The sequence below is a fragment of the Malania oleifera genome, chromosome 6 (assembly GCF_029873635.1).
Source record: "Malania oleifera isolate guangnan ecotype guangnan chromosome 6, ASM2987363v1, whole genome shotgun sequence".
In the NCBI taxonomy this organism is placed as follows: Eukaryota; Viridiplantae; Streptophyta; class Magnoliopsida; order Santalales; family Ximeniaceae; genus Malania; species Malania oleifera.
Genome location: NC_080422.1, coordinates 58379777 through 58404126, shown reverse-complemented (window position 1 = coordinate 58404126; position 24350 = coordinate 58379777). Strand labels below are relative to the sequence as shown.

The 24350-nt window shown below is 33.2% G+C and overlaps 1 protein-coding gene across 1 annotated transcript in view; it reads right to left on the bottom strand.

Annotated features, from left to right (window-relative positions):
- LOC131158613 (uncharacterized) overlaps positions 1-24350 on the bottom strand; it is a 96201-nt gene that overhangs the window by 43373 nt on the left and 28478 nt on the right. The window contains exon 2 of the mRNA XM_058113478.1: positions 24117-24254. Within this exon, the coding sequence (XP_057969461.1) occupies positions 24117-24254 (138 nt within the window). The remainder of the gene's footprint in view (positions 1-24116; positions 24255-24350) is intronic.

The following is a 24350-nucleotide window of genomic DNA, read 5'->3' as shown; positions in this document are numbered from 1 at the left end:
TAAACTTATAAATTAAAAGGCCTAAGGAGCAAAAGGAGTTTTTGAAATAAAATTCTTGAAAAAAAAGTTTTTCAAATGCTCAAGCGCCCGACCTAAAATAGACAGGCGACTAACCTTTTTATGTTTTTTTAAGATTGGAATACAAAAGGGTGCCAGGTGCCTCAACTTACCCTAGCAGGCGCCTAACCTTGACAACTGAGGCCACTGACCTTGTTTTTCCAAGCGACTGACTGTACACTGACATTTTAAATAAAACTGGATTTGAACTAGACAAGTGCCTAACCCTTTTAAGATAGGCGATTTTCATTCGAAACTTTTTAAAAGTTTAGTGCGGGAAAGTTTCTAAATTTGGTTTCTTGGGCTCCAAACTTCGTGCAAACTTGGGAAACACTCCAAGTAAACTTGGGGAACAAGGAATACACTTTTTAAACTCTATATATAGCCCCCAAGACAATGATTTTAAATTACAAAGAAATTATTCAGCAATTAAATACTCTCAAGTGCTTTCAATTCTCAAAGGCTATCTTGTTCACATCTTGCTGATATTCTCTATTGAGTTTTTGCTGAAATTCTCACACCAAAATTGAGCATAAATTATGAATCTTTCAATCATAAAAATATCATACTAGTGATAAATTTACTTTGAGTTTCAATTTCATTGCATATTGATATTTACTTTGAAGTATACTATGTGCCTAAAATTGTACTAATCTACTCTTTTGAGAGTGTCATTATGCACTGAATTGTTTCTTATTTCTCTTGTAGTTTTTGATGGTTCAAGGTTGGTTGAATCGTTGTACCAAGTGTGGGGTATTTCTTAGAAAGGGGGCTCCATGCTAAAGGAGGGATTGTAACAGTTTGTTCCTCCTACAAAGGAACGTTATAGTAGAATCCGTAGGTGGTGTTGCTAAGGCGAGGACATAGGCTGGGTATAAGCCAAACCTCGTAAAAAACTCAGTCTCACTCTCTTTGCCTAAACTCTCTTTAATTTTCTACACATATATAACTACGTGGTTTTTTATTTCAATTCTATAAATTGTGTGGATTGGATATTAAATAAATCAAAAATTAATTTGACTTTGGGATTGAGGAAACGAAAAGGGAGTACGTCGGTTGATCAGTTCTTTTTGCGAAAACCATAAGGGAGTACATTGATTGATTAACACCCAAAACTCATTAATTGAAATTTTATTTAAAAATTGATTTTTGGAAGAGTGTTGGAATTTTCAATTATGCTTCATTAAAATAGGGCTTTTATTAAACTCTACTTTGAGTTACTCAATCACTGAATATTGGAAGATTTGCTGAATTTATTCTTTAATGTGAATCTTGTTGTGGTTATCTTGTTGAGAGGATTGAATTATTCAAAAGATGAAAGCATTACATTATGAATCATTGGTTTGTGTTGATTAAATCAAATTCTTTGGTTGGGTGTTAATTGACATTACTGCAACATCAAATTGATTTACTCATTCTTAAAGTTTTAAAAGTGAATATTGATTTCTAAATGATATTGTAATTCAATTTATCCTTGTTTAAGTACTAAACTTACAATAAGTTGAGAATCTTTAAAAGGAGTTGAAAAAAAAAACTTTTAAAACCCAATTCACCTCCCTCTTTGGACTACACCTTAGTTTTCAATTGGTATCAAAGAGAGGTTGTAGCAAATCTTAACTTAGAAGTTATACAAAGATATTTTTGGCACACCTAGGCATAGCTCCCTTTGCTGAGGATCAATCCTCATATAGACCTTCTCTCTTTTTCGGAGTCAACTATACTTTTTGGAAACAATGAATGAGGATATACCTGCAAACCATGGATTGGAAAGCTTGGAAAGTTGTCGCACATGGTGACCTTGTCCCTATAGATAACAAAGAAATACCTAAAGAGGAAAAAGAGATGACCGACAATGACCATAAGATGTTGTAAGTAAATTCAAGTGCTATGAATGCTTTATATTGTGCTCTTGATGTAAATGAATTCAATAGGGTCATGGCATGTAAATCAGCGAAAGAAATATGGGATAAACTAGAGGTAACCTATGAAGGAACAGTTTATGTTAAAATAATAGAATCGACATGCTCACAAGTGAGTATGAGGCCTTTAGGATGAACCTGGATGAAACCATCACTAGTATGTACACTAGGTTCACCCATATAATAAACTTCCTCAATGCCTTAGGAAAGAATTACTCAACTTAAGAAATGATCCAAAAAAAATTCATAGAGGACTTCCACCGATTTAGGAACCTAAGGCCACTGCAATAACTGAATGAAGAAATTTGAAAAACACCTCCCTAGATGAATTAATAGGTTCTATATTCACTTATGAGATGGCACTAAACGAAAGAAATGGAAAATTTAAAAACAAGGAATCCATTGCATTTAAAGCCTCAAGTGAAAGCTCTAGCAATGAAAATGAAGAAGAGATGGATGTAAATGAAATTGCCTTCATAACCAAGAAACTTGCAAAAATCCTTAGAAAGAAGAATAAATTTACAAGAAAAATCCAGAACTCAAAATCAGATTCAGATGAAGATGAAGAAAAGGAAATCAGTAAGAAGAAAACAAAGGCTGAACTTCCAAAATGTTATAATTGCAAGAAAGTTGGACACATAAAATTGGATTGTCCACAACTTAAGAAAGATTCCAAAAAGAAAAAGAAAAGGGGAATGAAAGTCACTACATGGGATAATATTAGTTCAAGTAGTTCAGATAGTGAATCAAGTGACCAAGAGGTTGCTTGCTTTATAAAATGGGACAATGATGAAGAACAAAGCTCCTCATCCAAATCATTTAATGATTATAGTGATGATTCATCTAATGAATCCAATGATAAGAGTATGTCATCTTATGAAGAACTACAAAGTGAATTATCCAAAGTTCATAAGTTCTAGCTAAAGTAACTAAACGATACACTTCATTGAAAAATAAGAATGAAACTGTTATAAAAGAATTAGAATCTAAAAATCTTGCTGAAAGAGACAAGGATTTATAAATAAAGAAATTAGAAAGTAAGAATGAAAAGGTGATAAAAGACTTAGAAGATCTAAGATCCCAAACATCCATTGATAATGAGAAAAATCTATATATTTCTGAACTTGAAAACAAAATCAGCAAGATGTCTCAAGATCAAGTACAGTTGTAAGAAAAGGGTAAAAATATAAAAAAAACTCATAAATCTGTGATCTTAAGAGAAAAATTGAGGATCAAACCAAAATCATCTACAACTTCGCTAAAGGAAAAGAAAATCTTGATAAAATGATTGGCGCACAAAGAATGTCCTTGAATATAGAAGGCATAGGATTCAATGGAGTTGAGAATACAAAGAAAAAGAACCTCTATATGGGGTACTTTGCAAAAGCCTCCAAAGATTATGCTAGCACCTCCTCAAATGCTTACACACATACCGCATGTTTTCTATGTAAGGAGAAAGGACACATTAACTTTGAATGTTCATTTAAAAGAAATGGTGCAAAAATTAAACAAGTTTGGAAAGTAAAAGAAACATCTCTTGTTAAACCATCCGGACCCAAGAAAGTATGGGTACCAAGATAAAAAAAACCCTAGTTCACAATCTAAGGACTCCAAAGATATTAGGATTGGTCATTCCCTTTTTAGAAATTAAGAAGGCTAAATTTATACCAAAATGAAAAGGGATGCCTCCATAGCCTACAAGATTCAAGATAGCCAATTCAAATATAAGAAGAAAATTTCTCCTTATTCAATATATGGAAAGTTACTACAAGGATATTAAACTAGTTGAAATGGAAAATCTTAAAGAAGAGTTTATGAGATTATTGACAACTATAATGTCGAAACAAATAAATACAAGAATGGCATTGTTGGCCGCAAATCAAGAAAGCTTGGATTGTACAAGGCTTAACTTAAAAAGTAGTGAGATTTTAAAAGCCATATAAATTTTAGTATTCATACGCAAAAGAATTATCTGAAATCAAGAGAAAGAAAATATGAAGCAAATTGAGCTTATTGCATAAGAATTTCAAATAAGGAATAATGATAAGTGTTTGAAGAAAGCATGAGCATAAGCATACAAATCTAATGGTAACGCAAGATGTATATATATTTTGTGAAACTAAACACTAAGCTGGGTTGAAATATTATTTTGTTGTGCTTAGTTCTTTTATTTGTTTTTCTCTTGACCATCTTAAGTTCACATGCTGATGTTGGATTATGTTATATATATTTTTTTTGGCATGATGAATAATGGATGATCATGTTTTGATTGAAATATATGCTAACTTATGGACCTTGTTATTGTGATCTAAATGCAGAGTTTTTTCGGTCCTTAGTACTTTTTGCATAATTTTTCTTTTGACTTATTTATTTTATATATAAAAAGGGGGAGAAAATTTAGTAAAACTAAATGTAAGCAAACTGAGCATGAGCGTGGTATGATAAATTCAAATGCATGATTGATAATCTTGGCACCTTCATGAATACATAGTTTATACTTCATGAATGAAATTATAATTTTATTGAATATGAAATATATTTCATTCAGGGGGAGTTAAATTTGTTATGTAATGATATCATGACTTATGAAAATTACTGAAAAATATGATATAAAATCGTTTATATTTTATCATGTTATTTTGGGGACTTATTGTCTATCTTTTTATACATGATGAATGCAAAGTTTTTGTTTTGTGCCTTCACTTGATATATACTTTTGCTTATGGTTGCTCTTTGCCTTAGCATTTATATATTTTTCTTGATATCTTACTCCTTTTTATTGAAGTCAAAAAGGGGAGAATTTTTGGGCAAAAATTGAGCATGACACTAGCATGACATACCTAAGTATGTACATTGGCTCAACTATGGAATGATGTATATGAGCATGATAATTGATCTTGATATTGCAAATATTGTTAAGTTGATGCTTATTGTAAGGGGGAGCCTTTTTTAAGGCTTACTCATTTTTGCTCCTTATTTGTCATTATCAAAAAGGGAGAGATTGTTGGCCTTACAAGGCTTAAAATCTTATTTTGATGATAACAAATCCAGGGAATTTAATATGCTTTTAAAGTGGTGATGTTTCAGGAATCAAATATTAGAAAGTTCAAGATCAAGTCATCACAAGAGTATATTGTAAACCTATAAACAAGTGATTCAAACAAAGCTCATATCAAAGTTTGACAAAGCTCGAATTAAAGTTTGACAAATATTATGAAAGCTCAAAGTTTGACAAATCTTATGAAAGCTCAAAGTTTGGCAAATGCTATGAAAGCTTAAAGAATGTTGAAGCTCAAGACAAGATGAACTCCAAGCAAGGACAAACATGAAGACTTCAATAATTGAATGTTTTAGAGTCTTAAGGAAGTATTATGTAAGTACTTCAATTTAAAGTTCAATATGAATGCATTGAAGTTCTTTAGGAATAATAAAGACCTAGAGGCCTATTTTTAAGACCTTAAAAAATGTTTTTCAATGTTATAAATTAAAAGGCCCAAAGAGCAAAAGGATTTTTTGAAATAAAAATCCTAAAAAACAAGTTTTTCAAATGCTCAGACGCCTAACCTAAAACAGACAGGCCACTGACCTTTTTATGTTTTTTAAGATTGGCACACATAAAGGTGTCAGGCCCCTCAACTTACCCTAGCAAGCACCTGACCTTGACAATTGAGCCAACTAACCTTGTTTTGCCAGGCAACTAACTATACACTGACTTTTTAAATAAAATTGGATTTGAACTAGACAGGCACCTGACCCTTTTAAGACATGCGACACCATTCGAAACTTTTTTAAAAGTTTAGTGTGGGAAAGTTTCTAAATTTGGTTTCTTAGGCACCAAACTTCATGCAAACTTGGGAAAAACTCGAAGTAAACGCGGGGAACAAGGAATACACTTTTCAAACTCTATACATAACCCCCAAGGTAAAAATTTTAAATTACCAAGAAATTATTTAGCAATTAAATAATGTCCAGTGCTCTCAATTCTCAAAGGCTATCTTACTCACATCTTGTTGATATTCTCTACTAAGTTTTTTGCTGAAATTCTCACACTGAAATTAAGCATAAATTCTGAATCTTTCAATCATAGAAAGATCATACCGGTGATAAGTTTACTTTGAGCTTCAATTTCATTGCATATTCATATTTACTTTGAAGTATACTTTGTGCTTAAAATTGTACTAATCTACCCTTTTAAGAGTGTCATTGTACACCAAATTGTTTCTTGTTTCTCTTTTAGTTTTTGACGGTTCAAAGTTGGTTGAATCATTGTACCGAGCATAGGGTATTGCTTGGAAAGGGGGCTCCACCCTAAAGGAGAGACTGTAATGGTTTGTTCTACCTGCAAAGGAATGTTATAGTGCAATCCTTAGGTAGTCTTACCTAAGGCGAGGACATAGGCTAGGTATAAGCCGAACCTAGTAAAAAACTCGGTCTCACTCTCTTTCCCTAAACTCTCTTTAATTTTCTGCACATATATAATTGTGTGGTTGTTTATTTCAATTTTGTTGACCTCATAGGTCATACCCGATTTTAATAATGCAAATACTCAAGTATTTTTTGGTTATCCAGTTTGTATGTAGGTATATATTAGCAGATCAATTGATGGCACATAAAGACCTTGAAGTTTTCTTGTGTTGTAATTTATATTATTGCTCAATTCGAGTCTATAATAGTAAATATAGGAAAAGGTCTGTAATAATCTCCACATGTCATGCATGTAGGTAATTGTAAGCTCATAGACCTTAGAAAGTCCTTAGGTCCCCACACAAACACATAAAATAGTCCCCATAATCATTTGCATTATCAAGGGAATCAATTAAAATGAATAGGCCTTAACAGGAAAAAATTGTGAGAGGTCGGGTGACCGAACCCTAGGTGTTCAAAACACCTTGAGCGACCGAACCCTTGACAAGTCAGCTTGTTGACTTGGATTTCAGGTGACTGAACCATTTTGAACGTACCATCCGTGGGTGACCTAACCATGGCTTTCACTTTTCCCACCAACTCGGTAGCCTGAACTTCATATTCAAAATAGCCTCGAGCGACCGAACACATGAGTTCGATAAACCAAACAATAGATTAGGAGACTGAATTACCAATATTTTGGAAATCACCTCAGTTCAGCCAACCAAACCTTAACTAGGGCACCCAAACCTTCAAAAATAATTTTTTTGACTATGTCTATTCGAGCGACCGAACCGTGGATTAGCCACCTGAAACTCTTGGGTTGAAATAATTTTTTCCATGGTTAAGCACGGTTAAACAAGGTTAATATTTCTAAATGGTTTTAAAATAATATTAAGAATTACCTTGGTGTCCCCAACGGTCATAATTTGACCCACTTCTATATATAAGGGCTCATTTGTGAAAATTAACACAATATTAGCAAGATCATTAGTGAAAAATCCTCTCAAATTTGAAAAGCCTATCTTGCCTACACTACTTCAAATACTCTCATACACGCCTTCCTTTGATCAATCCAAGTATTTTGAGAGTTTCTATTGTGCTATTACTCCATTTCAAATTGCTTAATACTCTCACTATATTGTTTGTTGATTGTTATTGATTTTGGAGAGTCAAGCAAGAGTTAACCCTCATATTTAACTTGATAAATGTTGTGTTGGGAAATATCATTAGCTTTAGGATCTTAGCATTATTATTACTGGATTCCTAAAGCAATAATTTTTGTGTGCAAAATATTTTATAAGTTATATTTTTCAAACAATTCTTGTGCTTATTTTATTGAGGAAAATATTTTTGAGTTGGTTTGAATATTGTTGTTAGCATCTTTGAAACCCTAATCTATTATTGGGATTTGTTATATCTTGTTTTAAAGATTAGCTTGTTAGAACACTCTTGAGCATATTTGAGATTATACATTGCTTGCACAAAATCACATCACCGAGCTTACAATTCCTATACTTTTGATGTATTGTTGATTGATTATACTGTGCATATTGTAATACATACCTACTTGTTGTGTAGAAGCATATTTCCATGTACGCAAATTTTTATATTCGTTGTATTCTAGGCGTGGGCCTGAAGAGGGAGACTAGCCTTGTGGAATAGTCCCGGATTGGCTTAGACCCAGTTAGGAAAGCTAGATGCACCATCCTAGTAAGGTGTGGTTAGGTTGAGGTCAGCCCCGCTAATTGACCTGGTTTTAACCGATGCTGCTCCACTCGTGAAGTAAGCTTATAGTGGAATCCTTGTGCTAGTGAGCCAAGGCAAGGATGTAGGTACAGTTGGTCGAGCCCCAATAACATATCGTGTGTTCACTATTTATACTTCCTTAATTTATATTCCTGCACGTGTATGTTTATTTATGATTGCATAGACAAACCTTAGGTTACGTATTAATGTTGTTAGACTAGATAACGTAGGAAAGAATTTTTAAATCTCCAATTCACCCCCCCCCCCCTTCTTGGGATTGTACCAAGGCTAACAATTGGTATTAGAGCCTTATTACTTAGACTTAACAGTTAATTAGTAAAAAGATCATGATGGCTCATGTTGGTGAATCCCCTTCATGTGAGGGAAGGTTAGTCATGAATTTAGAGGTGAAAATTTCGTTGTATGGAAATTTTGGATGACCATATTTGTCAAAGCCTTAAATTGGAGGTTCTTGGAGGTTATTTCACAAGGAGATAGTATTCCAGTAAAAATCATTGATTGTGTTGATTTTCCTAATTCTAAATTTAAACTGAATGATAATGATAGGAACTTGATACAAATAAATTTTAATGCCTTGAACACCTTACTGCATGCTTTAGATTCTAATATACTCTGTAAGGTTATGGCATGTAACAATGCTAAAGAGATCTACGAGAAACTTGAGAGGAGATATGGAGCAACTACGCAAGATAAAGTAATCACTGCTTGTGATTCAAGCTCTACGAATCTTGAAGGAGGTAAATGGTGCTTTATTGCCTTAGCTGATGATGAGGTAATCTCGACTCCTTCTATTTTATTAGATAAATATGGTAATGATTCATGTGATGAATTGAATGATGCATAATACTGAATCATATAATAGTTCTGATAATGAGAGCATGCCTACTTATGAAGAATTGCAAATTGAATATATTAAAATTCATAAGTCACTTTTTAAAGCTAATAAAAGATATGCTGCTTTGAAGAACAAGTATGAGGCATGTGAGAAAGAATGTGAATCAAAAGTTCTTGTTGAAAGGGAAAATGATTTTAAAATCAAATAGTTAGTAAACAAAAATGAAAAATTAGAAAAAGAATCGGATGCAGTAAGATCTCAAACTTCAGATGATAATAATAAAGATTTTCTTATTGCAGAATTTGAATGCAAAGAAAACAACATGATTAAAGAGCTTATTAAATTACAAAGTGTTTGCAAGGGTCTTAAAAACTTAAAAATGCAAGAACTAGAAAAGAAAGTAGAAGACCAAGCTAAGATCATCCATACGTTCACTAGAGAGGACAACTTTGATAAGTTGCTAGGATCACAGAAGATGGCCTTAGATAGGGAAGGTATAGGATACAATGGAGTTAGAAATAGAAAGAAGAAAAATCTGTATATGGGGTACTTTGTGAGAGAGTCTGATCATTATGCTAGTACCTCCTCCGGTCTTTATACCTATACCTATTATGCTTTATGTAGAAAAGAATGGGCACATAAAATTTGATTGCCCGTTTAAAAGGAAAGGTATTAAATGCAAATAGGTTTGGAGAGTCAAAGTACCACCTAGTCCTAACCCATGAGGCTCAAAGATAGAGAAATGATATGGGTTGTTAAGAAAGAAAACCCCTTGAAATTCAAGGAAGAATTTTTTTCAAATAGGAATTATATGATCACATAATTCTTCCTTAGCATTTAGGATTAGCTATAAGGGATAGTGTTGACTAAAGGCTTAGGAAGTGGTTCGAGCTGAAAATTTAAAAAACATAGTATATGTCCACTATTCAAAATTTTACATACTAAGGATCATAAAAAATTAAGCCAATATGGAAATTCTAACAAAATAACCAATCTAAACTTAATGCATATATTCATTGGTTGAAATATGAAATTATTGGCTGCTTGAATAAAAATTCACTTCCAAATGGACATGGCATGTTTGCCTTGTATTTAAATTTCAAATTGCTTAACTCACGCTTAAATATGAATATCTAAAGCTAAACATACCTTTCGTCCATTGTACTAGCTTGTGGTTTAGGGGATCCATCTTTCACTATCATTTTATCCTAAACTCACTTGATTGCCATAAAAGCCTAGACTTGATCACTTGCACGAAATGATTTTGAAAAATGTCCTCCTTCACTAGAATACTCCTTTGAACAAAATAGAAATTTAATTTTCTTCTTTATTCATCCTGTACTTCTTTCACAAGCTCTCAAACCTCAAGTCAAATCCTTTAGAGCTTCATATTTTAAATGAAGTTGAATGGCTAAACTAATAGTGATTACGCGTCTAAATTTCATAATTAGGTGTTTCAAATCATGTATTAAAGATTATATTTTCAATTAAACACTTAATTATGTTCAATAATTTAACATTGAAGCTCGAATTACAATATTTAGATCATTAGTCGATAATTTAAGAATTTTTGGTAACTGATTATTACAAGATAATTTTTGGACATTAAAGCCGAGATTAAAAATTTACGTGCATGTACGTGAGTTAGAGTTCAAATCAAGGTCATATGCATGAAGCCAAATATTGAAGACCGGACTATGAGCCACATTCCTGCAAATGACAAGTTATGCACGCAGTTTTTTGAAGTCGTGTGCGTGTGTAAAAATTGAAGAATTTGTGCTATGCAATGTGATAATTTTTGAAATTAAAGGAGACATAAAAGAGTACCGGGTGCCGTGTGAGAAGATTATGTGGGCTTCATGCACATGCATCCATGTCATCCAATGAAAAGTGGGAAACAATCCAAGTCCGAAATTCACTAGGAGATAGCCCGAACATATTTTGGTATTTTAATCATAACTCTCTCATTTGACATCATATTGGTGTGATTAAAGTATCATTGGAAATCTTACTAAGATATCTACAATTCATTGTGAAATAAACGTTTACTAATTCGAACGTTTACTAAGTCAAAATTGGGCTTGAAAGTGAAGTCACTACGCTGCGCTGTGTGCAGTGCTTAAGGAAAAAAACGAGTCTTGAGCTACCAAAAAATTGGCCCATGCGCCTATCTCAAGAGGAGACATGGTTAGTGCAAAATATTAGAGGGGGAATATGATATTTTATGGAGGAGGAGGGTTTATGGGGGAAAAGGGAGTAGCGGAGGCGGCGGTGCCCAGGACAGTAGAAGACTCTCGACCTCTCTCAGATTTTTGGCTATCTCTCTCTCTTTTCTCTCTTCTCTCTTCTCTCTTCTCCCTTACCTTCTCATCTCTCTCTTTCTTTGAACTCAATTTTGTTAAAATTAATTTTATTGTTAAGTTTTAAATTTATTCAAAGTTTGGATTAATTTTTATTTAAAAATAGTTTGTTTAATTTAAGAACTTTTTGTTTACTAGATAAATTTCTATTTAAATCTCTCTCTCTCTCTCTCTCTCTCTCTCTCTCTCTCTCTCTCTCTCTCTCTCTCTCTCTCTCTTTCTCTCTCTCTCTCCTGCATTTAAATTCTTGTTTGAGCATTATTATTGTTAATTTCAATTGGTCTCCTAATTTTTTTATAGGGATTTAATTATTTTCTTTGGGTGTTTTTATTTAGAGTGTATTCTTGCTTGAGTTTACGTTTAAATTTAATATTTTTATTTAGTTGAATGATTGTAAGGTTTAGTTCTTTCATTATTATGGCATTGAATCTGGTATTTATTTAAGTTATTTCATGCATATTTAATTTTCAGTTAAAATTTAAATTCTATTGCAAAAACATCAAAAATCCTGGGAAACTAAATCTGAACTATGTTCAGTAAATATTTCTTTACTTAATTTTTTTTTTTGGAATTACATGAGTTTGGAATTAAAATGCATTCCCTAAAGAAATGATCTGACCTTTGGGTTAAGTATTACACGATTGAACTCTTATACTTAGGATACCTTCCAAGCTGTTTTTTTTTAGAGTGAGTCAAGTTTTTGGTGCTGTTGCCGGGGAATGTCAGCTTTAGTTTCAGATTAGTGTTTTTCCTGTTATTTTAATTTTTTCATGAAAAAGAAAGAAAAAAGAAAAATATAAGTTTTGAAGAAAATATGGCTGCACCTGCACCACGCACACTTATGGATTTTTTGCAACCCACACGAACCACACAACCATCTTACATCATATTTCCTTAGAATGCATAGAACTTTAACATTAAGCCTGGAATGATAACTGTGATACCTCAATTTTATGGAATGGAGTGTGAAAATTCGTATCGGCATATAACTGATTTTGAGCTTGCATGTGTTACTTTCTTAGATGAGGCTGCTACTAATCAGACAATTAGATTGCATTTATTTCCTTTTTCATTAAAAGACAAGGCTAAGACATGGTTTAATTCTCTTAAGCCTAATTCTATCCCTAGTTAGGCTAATATGCAAAACAAATTTCTGCATAAATTTTTTCCCTTACAGAGAACTCAATTTCCACAAGAATAGATCAGTCGATTCATGCAATGAGTTGATGAGACCTTCCTAAAATTAGAAATAGCTTCCCAAGAGGGGGGGTGAATTGGATTTAAAAAAAAACATTAGTCCCTTTAGGATTAGTTCTTTTAAGTTGTAAAACTTAGAAACAATCACAATCAACACAACAAGATCAAACATTCAATTTATGTAACAATAAACCTGTATATATATGTGAAAAATTTGATGCACTCAGTATAAACCCTATATGACAATTATTCTTCTTCCCAATGTTCAGTTTTTAAATAAACTTTTAGATTAATAGGTCAACAATAATCAACCAACGTAGTCCCTTTCGGTTTACGCAATCAATGTTGATTTATCCAAAACGAATTATCTTCCGATCTATTTAACAACCAAACATTCACAATTGAAATTTAAAGCAACCATGCAAATTATATCTTTAAAAAAAAAAGGTAGAGTAGAGAAAGAAGAACTCAGGGATTTTTACGAGGTTCGGCTTCAACACAGCTTACGTCCTCACCCTAGGCAAAACTGCCAAAGGATTCACTATTATTGTTCCTTTATCAGCCGGAACAAAACCAGTTACAAGCACTCTTTGGGTAAGGTTAGAGGTTGCCTTCTCCAAACAATATCCCTTTGTTTGGTCCAACGATTCAATACTCGAACCATCAACAAATCCTGTTACAAAGATAGAAAACAAGATGTACAAGAACTTGCTCCACAAAGAGCTTATTAGTACAAATTTGAAACACTTATGCACTTCAGTAAATTCAGAATATGAATTTTAGAATCAAGCTCTTAGAAACTTATCACCATAGGTATCTTTCAATGAAAGAATCAACAACTCAATGCTCAAACACAGTGAGAGATTCAACAAAACTTCTCTTAATTTCGAGCAAGGATGAGAGCAATTTGAAGCACTTTCAAATATTCAGAATGAGAGAGTATGACGGCAGAATATGATTTCTTAATGATCTTGGTGTTCAAATCAATGTGGCTTAGGGGTATTTATAGATGTAGAAAACCTTCTTGCTTATTCCCCAAGAATACTCATAGTTGTTTCCTTATATTAAACTTATTTGAGTTTCCAAATATTTGAATTTAAAAAATTATATCTGTTGGAAAACAAAAAAAAAAATGTCGCGAGGCTGAAGTCTTGGCAGTCGTCTGTCCATTTAATATAACTATAAAAACATAGGCAGAAACGTGGCAATCATCAGTCCCTTGAGTGGTAGTCGTCTGTCACCAAAATATGAGGTGGCAGTCGTCTGTCCATATGGTGACAGTCGTCTGTCCATGTGTAATTTTAAGCTTTTCAATAACATAGAAGGTGGACGGTCGTCTGGTGAAACCATCACAGTCATCTCACTTTGCACTGGCAGTCGTCCGTCAGAACCTTGACAGTCATCTGTCAAGCTTCTGTGTTTAAGTTTTAAACCTTGTTAATTTGGCCAGTCGTCTGTCTATTTACAGACAGTCGTCTATCCACTGAATGTTTTTCTTTTCTAGTCAATTTTTGATTTCCCTCTCATTGTTGCTTGGAATATAGATTTGTTTTAACTTTAAAAACAAGTTCCAAGTTTTATCTTAAGGTCCCTAAGTCTCTCTTCTTAATGAGCTTCAAAATGAAAACTTCATATTTGAATAAACTTAAAGTACTTACAAAAACTTTTCCTAAGTACTTAAAAATTCTTCTTTGCTCTAAACTTTCTTTGTTGCTAGTCTCTGATCTCTCAGAATTATCTGAGCTTTCGTCTCTTTAAACCCTCTTGATATTTCTTCATTGATTCAGACTTTGAGCTCTCATGTTGATCTTCTTTAATCATCATGCTCTTATGGTGTTCATATTTTGATCCATGCTATCAAACTTTGATCCATGCTACATAAGTACTTTCAACATTGATTCCTGAGAAAATACAGCACTCAACCGAAGCATGTTAAGTCCTACTTGTTTGTTAGCATCAAAATAAAGTATTAGACCTTGTAAGGCCAACAATCTCCCCCTTTTTGAGGATGACAAACAAGAAGTAAAAATTTGAGTGAGCCTTAAAAAGACTCCCCCTTTCTATAAGCTTCATCTTAATAGAATCAAAAGTAATTTCATTAGAACCAATAGTAATTTCATTAATCATTTCTTTATTTTAAAATCATACATCATTCAAGTTCAAGTATATCAATTAATAACAAATACTTCTCCTCCTTGTAAATATATCTTATGTTCAAGCTCAATTTTTGTTCAACTTAATTTTTGCAAAACACTTCTCCCCTTTTGATATCGATAAAAAAAAAAAAAAGATGATCAAGTGCAAATTTTATTTTGAGTATATGTGATACTAGTGTTAAAATTTAATGTATTAACATCAGTTGATTAGTGATTATGCACAAGTAATAAATCATAATACTCCCCCTGTCAATCAGCATACTCATAAGGTCAGAAGTTTCAAAGTTTTCAGAGTTATCATTAACATTAGAACTTATAATACATCAAACTAAAAACAAAGCATTTCAATAGCAAAAACACCGTGAAAAGTCTTCCTCCTCTTCGTCCTCCTCTTCTTCCTCCTCTTCTTCCTCGTCTTCTTCCTCTTCTTCTTCATCTTCTTCTTCCTCTTCTTCCTCTTCTTCTTCTTCTTCTTCTTCTTCTTCTTTTTCCTATTCTTCCTCTTCTTCTTCTCCTTCTTCTTCTTCTTATTCTCCTTCACCTTCTTCATTTTCAGCTTCTTCCTCATCAATATTTTAGCAATACGATTGTCTAACGAAGTATACTTGTCATCAATGGTTAAGAGTTTATCTTTAGTATAACTCTAATAAAATGGAACAAACCAAGGTGGCATATCAATTTCTTCAGGAGGTGGACTCCTTTCTTCTTGTGCAGGTCTTACCAGTCTATTTCCCCGGAACATCCAACCCTCGGTATACTTTTTGTAACCCATTCGTTTCAATGTAGTAGATGAGAAAACATGGTAATTGGTTCTTTTTACTATTTTTGAAGCAGGAGAGAGGACTTGAAAACGGGCAAAGATTAAGGAAAGAATACCGTCGTATGGAAGCCCAATTCTAGGAGATTCAAGCTTCATCACCATCCACTTCAGTATAATACTGGATAAGTCTAATTTCTTCCCTTTTAGTAAGCACCACATAATAAAACAATCAAAAAATGATACATGATCAAAGGATCCAGATCTCGAAATTATATTGTATGCAATGATCTTATGCAAGATTTGTGCTGAAGATTAAGCTGCTTATATGGTGGAGGATGCCCAAAATAAATAGGTGCATCATTCATCACAAGAGGCAGAAATTCTTGTGGTGAAAATCCTTGTTCCATGGTTCATTGCTTCTTAATTGGAGTACACTCCAAATTTCCATGCTTGATATGAAGAATTTTCCTTAATAAGTGTGGGGTAAGTGTAATCTTTTGACCATAAATCTCAGTTGTAATTCCAACTTCCTTCTTTACCAAGTTAGAATAAAAAATCTTAATCTGATCAGGGTAATACCCTTTCACTTGATGAAAAATGAACTTGTCCCATCCCTTGAACATTGCAATAATTTCAGGAAAATTTTTTTCAAAGAAAGTGACGTCTAAAATCTTACAGAGCATTGGTTCAATTGCAGATATGTGATTATGATACAATTATTTTGCATGTGAAGAGACCAGCCATTTTTCTATGTTATCGTTGCTTGTAGGCTTTGAAGAAGACGAGGAGGCTTTGTCCTTCTTTCCCACAGTTTTGGTACGAACCATTTTGATGAACCAATTGAAATGCAGAAACCCTAGATATGTATGGAGTAGGTGTGTGACGGATGATCATTGGGAATAGCTTGGGAGAGAACTAACTATGAAGAATGAGAAGAGAGGATGTTTTAAAGAAGGGAAGACGAATGGATTGACGTTTGTAGGGTTTAAAATTGTGTTTTTAAGTGAAAGGGACACCACCCACCGTGAGATAGTCTACTGTCACTAATTAGACAGTCGTCTGTCCACAGACAGTAGCATGTCAGTCATCTGCTAGCTCACTGGTAGTCATCTGTCTACTATCTTTTACACAGACAGTAGCCTTCTAGTCGCCTACTAGCTTACTGGCAGTCGTCTGCCCTGACCAACTGAACTTTTTCCTTTTTAGTTAACTTCTCTTATATGTAACATGCCTAATTCTCATCAAATAAACACAAATTGATCCTCAAATAATGGTTTGGTAAATATATCAGCTAATTGAACATGAGTATTGACAAATTCAAGAACTATTTCTTTCTTGTCTACATTATCTCTTAAAAAGTGATGACGTATATCAATATGTTTAGTTCTTGAATGTGATACCGGATTCCTTGAAATATTTATCGCGCTTGTATTATCACATTTTATGGGAATTGTTTGGTATTGAATTTTGAAGTCCCTTAATTGTTGTTTCATGTATAAAATTTGAGCACATCAGCTCCCAGTTGCTACGTATTCTGCTTCAACTGTAGATAATGCTATAGAATTTTGTTTTTTCGAAAACCATGAAACTAATGAGTGTCCTAAAAAGTGGCAAGTCCCACTAGTGCTTTTTCTATCTATTTTGCATCCTACATAATCTGCATGTGAATAACTCATCATTTTGAAATCAGTTCCTTTTGGATACCATAACCCTAAATCGAGTGTGCCTAGCAAATATCTAAGGATCCGTTTTACTACTGTTTGATGTGATTCCTTAGGAGCCAATTGGAACCTAGCACACATACACACACTAAACATTATATCTGGTCTACTTGTTATTAGGTAAAGTAAGCTTCCTATCATACCTCGGTAATGCTTGGTATCAACTTGTTTCCCTTTTTCATCCTTGTCTAGACTAGTTGAAGTGCTCATGGGAGTTCCTATAGGTTTACTTTCTTCCATATAAAAACTTATTTAACATGTCTTTAGTATACTTAGTTCGATTTATGAAAGTTCCATTTTTAGCTTGTTTGATTTGCAATCCTAGAAAGTAATTTAATTCTCCCATCATGCTCATTTCAATCTCTCTTTGCATAATTATAGAAAATTCATTACACAAGTCTTCCTGAGTTGCTCCAAATACAATATCATCAACATAAATTTGTACTATAAGCATATTATTATCTTTGATTTTTATAAATAAAGTGCTATCTATCTTTCCTCTCGAAAAATTATTTTGGAGTAGAAATTTGCTTAGCCTATCATACCAAGCTCTAGGAGCTTGTTTCAATCCATATAGGGCTTTAGTTAGCTTAAATACATGATTTGGATTAGAGTCTTCAAAACCTGGAGGTTGTTTAATTTAAAATTCTTCATTAATATAGTCATTTAGAAATGCACTTTTTACATCCATTTGGTATAATTTGAAGTCTTTATAGGCTGCATAGGCAAGAAGCATCCTTATTGCTTCCATTCTTGCTACAGGAGCAAAGGTTTCTTCATAATCAATGCCTTCTTATCGATTTTAACCTTGTGCTACAAGCCTAGCTTTATTTCTTACAACTACCCCAGTTTCATCCTCTTTTTTTTTCTGAACACCCATTTAGTTCCTATGATTGACTTATCTTTAGGTTTAGGTATAAGTTTCCACACTTGACTTCTTTCAAATTGATTTAATTCCTCCTGCATAGTTATGATCCAAGAGTCATCTTTTAAGGCTTCTTCTATATTCTTGGGTTCATCTTGAGACAAGAAAGCATAATGATTACAAATGTTTTTTAGTGAGGCCCTAGTGGTTATTCCTTTTGACGGTTCTCCAAGAATTTGGTCTTTTGGATGACTTTTAGCATATCTCCATTCTTTAGGTAGTTCTAGATTTTCAATTGTGTTTTCTTTTGAGGTTTCATTATTATTTTCTTCTTTCATTTCAATATCTTCTTCTTTATATGAAATATTTTCTCTTTCATCAATTTAAATTTTGTTAAATGATCATTTGATTCATCAAATGTTATGTGTATTGATTCAATAATTGTAAGAGTTCTTTTATTGTAAACCCTATAAGCTTTACTATTTGATGAGTAACCTAAGAAAGTTCCTTCATCAAATTTTGCATTGAATTTCCCTAGATCATCTTTAGTATTAAGGATAAAGCATTTGCAACCGAATACATGAATGTAAGAGATATTGGGTTTTCTTCCTTTCAATAATTCATATGGTGTTTTGTCTATACTAGATCATATGGATACTCTATTTATTATGTAACAGGTTGTATTTACTACTTCTGTCCAAAAATACATAGGTAAATCATTTTCGTTTAGCATGGTTCTTGCCATTTCTTGTAGGGTTCTATTTTTTCTTTCAACAACTTCATTTTGTTGTGGAGTCCTAGATGCCAAAAAATTATGGTTTATTCCATATTCATTACAGAATTTTTCAACATTTTTGTTTTTAAATTCCCTACCTTGATCACTCCTAAAGTTTGTTATATTATAGCCCTTTTCATTTTGTAATTTCTTACATAATGTGATAAACATGTCACAGGCTTCATCTTTGTTTTCTAGGAATAATACCCAAGTGAATCTTGAATAATCATCCACTATTACAAAAGCATATTGTTTACCTACTAGGCTTAAGGTTCTAGTTGGACCAAATAAGTTTAGGTGCAGCAATTCTAGGGGTCTTTTTGTAGAAATGTATTTTTTTCTTTTTGAAACTTGTTTTAACTTGCTTTCCCTTTTTGTATGCATTACATATCTTGTCTTTTACAAATTTTGTATTAGGTAGTCCTTTGACAAGATTTTTCTTTGATAATTTGGATAATAGGTCCATGCTGGCATGTCCTAGTTTCCTATGCCATAGCCAACTTATTTCATTCATTACTGCCAAACAAGTTACATTCTGATTTACTAAGTTCTCAAAATTTATACAATAGACATTGCTTATCCTATGAGCTATAAACAAGGTTTCATTGTTCTTAGGATTTTGAATAACGCATTTTTCTTTATTAAAGGTTATTTCAAACCCTTTGTCACTTAATTGGCTAATGCTTAAAAGGTTGTGTTTCAATCCTTCTACTAAGAGCACATTGTTAATAGTGAGAGAAGGTCCTTTACCTATTTTTCCAATGCTAATAATTTTTTCCTTGGCATTGTCACCAAAAGTAACATATCCTCCATCATTTTGTCTTAGAGAGGTAAACTTGGTCTTATCGCCAGTCATGTGTCTTGAACATCCACTGTCCAAGTATCACTTATCTGTTGATGGTGTTGTCCTAAAGCATACCTACAATGGAGGATTTTTTGTGTTAGTCTTTCGAACCCAAATTCTTTCAATTTTCTTTGTTTTGTTGTTAGTTCTATTATTGACTTTCCATTCCCCTTGTACTTTAACATACTTTCTCTTTAGTGGGCAGTCGAACATTACGTGACCTTTAGTCTTGCACATATAACAAGTGGTGTGTTCATGTTTGTTGTTTGAGAAAGTGCTAGCATAGTTCTTGGCCTCCTTGACAAAGTATCCCATGTATAATTTCTTATTCTTTTTATTTGTCTTACCATTCTAACCTATCCCTTCTTTATTTCCATGTAGCCTTTGCTGTCCAATCATCTTTTCAAAATTATCTTTACCTTTGGTAAAGTTATTTATAATTTTCTCTTTATCCTCTACTAATATCTTAAGTTCATTTACTTCTAAATCTTTTTTATTCAAACTATCTTTATGAGTTTTGCTCAATTCTTGAGTTACTTTATTCACTTCCTCTTCTAACTTCTCAATACAAGTGTCTTTTTCTTTTTCAATGATTTTGAATGATTCAAGTTGCTTTAATAGTTCTTTATTTTGATATTTCAAAGTTATATTTCTCTTAGAAATGTTTATGAATCTCTTATGCAAAGAAAAAAACTCATCTTGCAATTCCTTATAGGAAGGCATGTTGTCACATGACTCATCACATGACTCATTGTAAGATTCTGTAGAGGAATAGTAGGAGTTTACCTCTTCTTCATTCGCTATGAAACATATGTTTGTCATCTCTTGTCCGCTTGATTCATTTTCTATCTCTCTGGAGCTTGAATCATCCCACATAACTTTCATAGCTTCCTTCTTTTTCTTCTTGTCTTTCTTAAGTAACGGACGGTTTGGTTTGATATGCCCTGGTTTCTTGCAGTGATAACATATTGGAGGTTTATTTTTACTTTTATTTTCCTTCCTACTTGTCTCTCCTTTTTTAGGTTTCTTTTTATTGAACTTCCTAGGAAATCTCTTATTTCTTCTATAGAACTTACCTAGTCTTTTAGTGATGAATGCTAATTCATCTTGATCTAAGTCACTTGTCTCACTTTCCCCTTCGCTAGAGTTGTGGCTAGACGCTTTTAGTGCAATTAATCTTTTATGCTTTGATTCAGGATTCCTTTCTTTTAAGGTCATTTCATAGGTAAGAAGTGAACCTATGAGTTCATCTAAAGAGGTAGTCTTAAGGTTTCTACTTTCAGTGATAGCTGTAGCCTTTGGTTCCCATATTGAGGGAAGGCCTCTTAGGATTTTTCTGATCATTTCATAGGTAGTATAACTTTTCCCTAAGGAATTTAAGGAATTTATTACGTGGGTAAATTTAGTGTACATACTTGATATTATTTCATTAGAATTCATCTTGAATGCTTCATATTCGCTTGTTAACATGTCAATCCTGTTGTCTCTAACATCAATAGTTCCTTCATATGTCACTTCTAATTTGTCCCATATTTCTTTAGCCGTCTTACATACCATGACCCTATTAAATTCGTTAGCATCTAAGGCACAATATAAAACATTTATAGCGCTTGAATTGATTTGAAGCATTTTATAGTATGAATCGGTCATATCCCTTTTTTTCTTTTGGAATATGTTTTCCATCAACTATTTTAGTGGGAATAAGGTCTCCATCCATAACTACTTCCCATGCTTTCCAATCCATGTGTTGGAGATAGATTTGCATTCTCTTTTTCCAAAACGTATAATTATGTCAACAAAAAATTGGTGGACGGGTTGAGGATTGGCCTTAACCAAAGAGTGCTACTCCTATATTTTTCATTTGATATTTTTATAGTTTCTTGTTAGGAATTACTATAACTAGTCTCTGATACCAATTGAAATTAGGAATACCTTCCCAAGAGGGGGGGTGAATTGGATTTTTTAAAAAAATTAGTCCCTTTAGGATTAGTTCTTTTAAGTTGTAAAACTTAGAAACAATCACAATCAACACAGTAAGATCAAACACTCAATTTATGTAACAATAAACTTGTATATATATATATATATATATATATATGTGAAAATTTGCTGCACTCAGTATAAGCCCTGTATCACAATTATTCTTCTTCCCAATATTTAGTTTTTAAATAAATTTTCAGATTAATAGGTCAAGGATAATCAACCAACGTAGTCCCTTCCGGTTTCCGCAATCAATGCTGATTTATCCAAAACGAATTATCCTCCAGTCTATTAAACAACCAAACATTCAGAATTGAAATTTAAAGCAACCTTGTAGATTATATCTTTTTTTTTTTAAAAAAAAGTAGAGTAGAGAAAGAAGAACACAGGGTTTTGACGAGGTTCGGCTTCAACACAACCTATGTCCTTGCCCTTGGCAAAAGCGCCAAAGGATTCACTATTACCGTTCCTTTATCAGCCGAAACAAAACCAGTTACAAGCACTCCTAGGGTAAGGCTAGAGCCCGCCTTCTCCAAACAATATCCCCTTGTTTGGTCCAACGATTCAATACTCGAACCGTCAAAAAATCCTATTACAAAGATAGAAAACCAGACGTACAAGAACTTGCTCCTCAAAGAGCTTATTTGTACAAATTTGAAACACTTTTGCACTTCAGTAAATTCAAAATATGAATTTTAGAATGAAGCTTTTAGAAACCTATCACTGTAGGTATCTTTCAATGAAAGAATCAACAACTGAATGCTCAAACATAGTGAGAGATTTAGCAAAACTTCTCTCAATTTCGAGTAAGGATGAGAGCAATTTGAAGCACTTTCAGAAATTCAGAATGAGAGAGTATGAAAGCAGAATATGATTTCTTAATGATCTTGGTGTTGAAATCAATGTGTCTTAGGGGTATTTATAGATGTAGAAAACCTTCTTACTTATTCCCTAAGAATACTCAGAGTTGTTTCCTCATATTAAACTTATTTGAGTTTCCAAATATTTGAATTTCAAAAATTATATTAGTTGGAAAACAAAGAAAAAAATGCCACGAGGCAGACGACTGTGAAGTCCTAGCAGTCGTCTGTCCATTTAATATAACTATAAAAACATAGGCAGAAAGGTGGCAATCTTCTGTCCCTTGAGTGGCAGTCGTCTGTCATCAGAATATAAGGTGGAAATCATCTGTCCATAAGGTGACAATCGTCTGTTCATGTGCAATTTTAAGCTTTTCAATAGCATAGAAGGTGGACAGTCGTCTAGTGAAACCTTCACAGTCTTCTCACTTTGCACTGGCAGTCGTCTGTCAGAGCCTTGACAATCGTCTATCAGGCTTTTGTGTTTAAGTTTTAAACCTTGTTAATTTGGCCAATTGTCTGTCTATTTACAAACAGTCGTCTATCCATGGAATGTTTTTTTTTTCTGGTTAATTTTTGATTTCTCTCTCATTGTTGCTTGGAATATAGATTTTTTTTAACTTTAAAAACATGTTCCAAGTTTTATCTTAAGGTCCCTAAGTCTCTTTTCTTAATGAACTTCAAAATGAAAACTTCATATTTGAATAAACTTAAAATACTTACAAAAAATTTTCCTAAGTACTTAAAAATTCTTCTTTGCTCTAAACTTTCTTTGTTGCTAGTCACTAATCTCTCAGAATTATCTAAGCTTTCATCTCTTTAAACCCTCTTGATATTTCTTCATTGATTAAGACTTTGAGCTCTCATGTTGATCTTCTTTAATCATCATGCTCTTATGGTGTTTAGATTTTGATCCATGCTATCAGACTTTGATCCATGCTACATAAGTACTTTCAACATTGATTCCTGAGAAAATACAACACTCAACCGAAGCATGTTAAGTCCTACTTGTTTGTTAGAATCAAAATAGAGTATTAAACCTTGTAAGGCCAACACTTCCAAGCTTGCTGGGAGAGATTCAAGGACCTTATAAACATATGTCCACATCACGGATTCGAATTTGGAGGTTAGTGAATTATTTTTATACTGCCCTTACCACTGAATGTAAACAGTTTGTCCAGACTATGTGCAACAGGGTGTTCTTCAGCAAGGAACTGGATGAGGCTCTATCATTATTTGATTATTTAGCTGAAAGTGCCCAACAATGGAACACACGATATGAACGAGCACCAATGACAGCACAACCTCTTAGAGCGATCAGTGGTGGAGGTAGATACGAGGTCAAAGAGGAAACTAATTTATGGGCTTTTGTTGCTTCTTTGTCTAAAAAAAAAAAATAGAAGTTATGGAGTTAGACAAAGTGAAAGCTGCAAAATCAGTGGAGGATTGTTCGCTTTTATCAGAATTGTAGGAGAGTGGATCTAATCAGATGCAGTCAGCAAATTGGATCAACAAATATCAAAATTAGTCATTCTCAAATACTTATAATCCGAGATAGATGAATCACCTGAACTTCTCATGGAGGAATGATCTATGTGGTCCATCTTCCTTACAGTTTCAGCAATTTCCTCAATCTTATGCACCACCTCCGCAGCTACTATATCACTCAGTTGCAGCTCCTCAACAGCAGTATCAAAAGCAATAGATCCCTCAAAGCTATACACCTCTGAGATTTCAACCAAATCTAGCTTCTATTTCATTAAAGAAATCTTCTGATGATAGCATGATGTAGATGGCGAATATGTTTCAGCAAATCATGCAAATTCAAGTCACAACTAACAATCAGT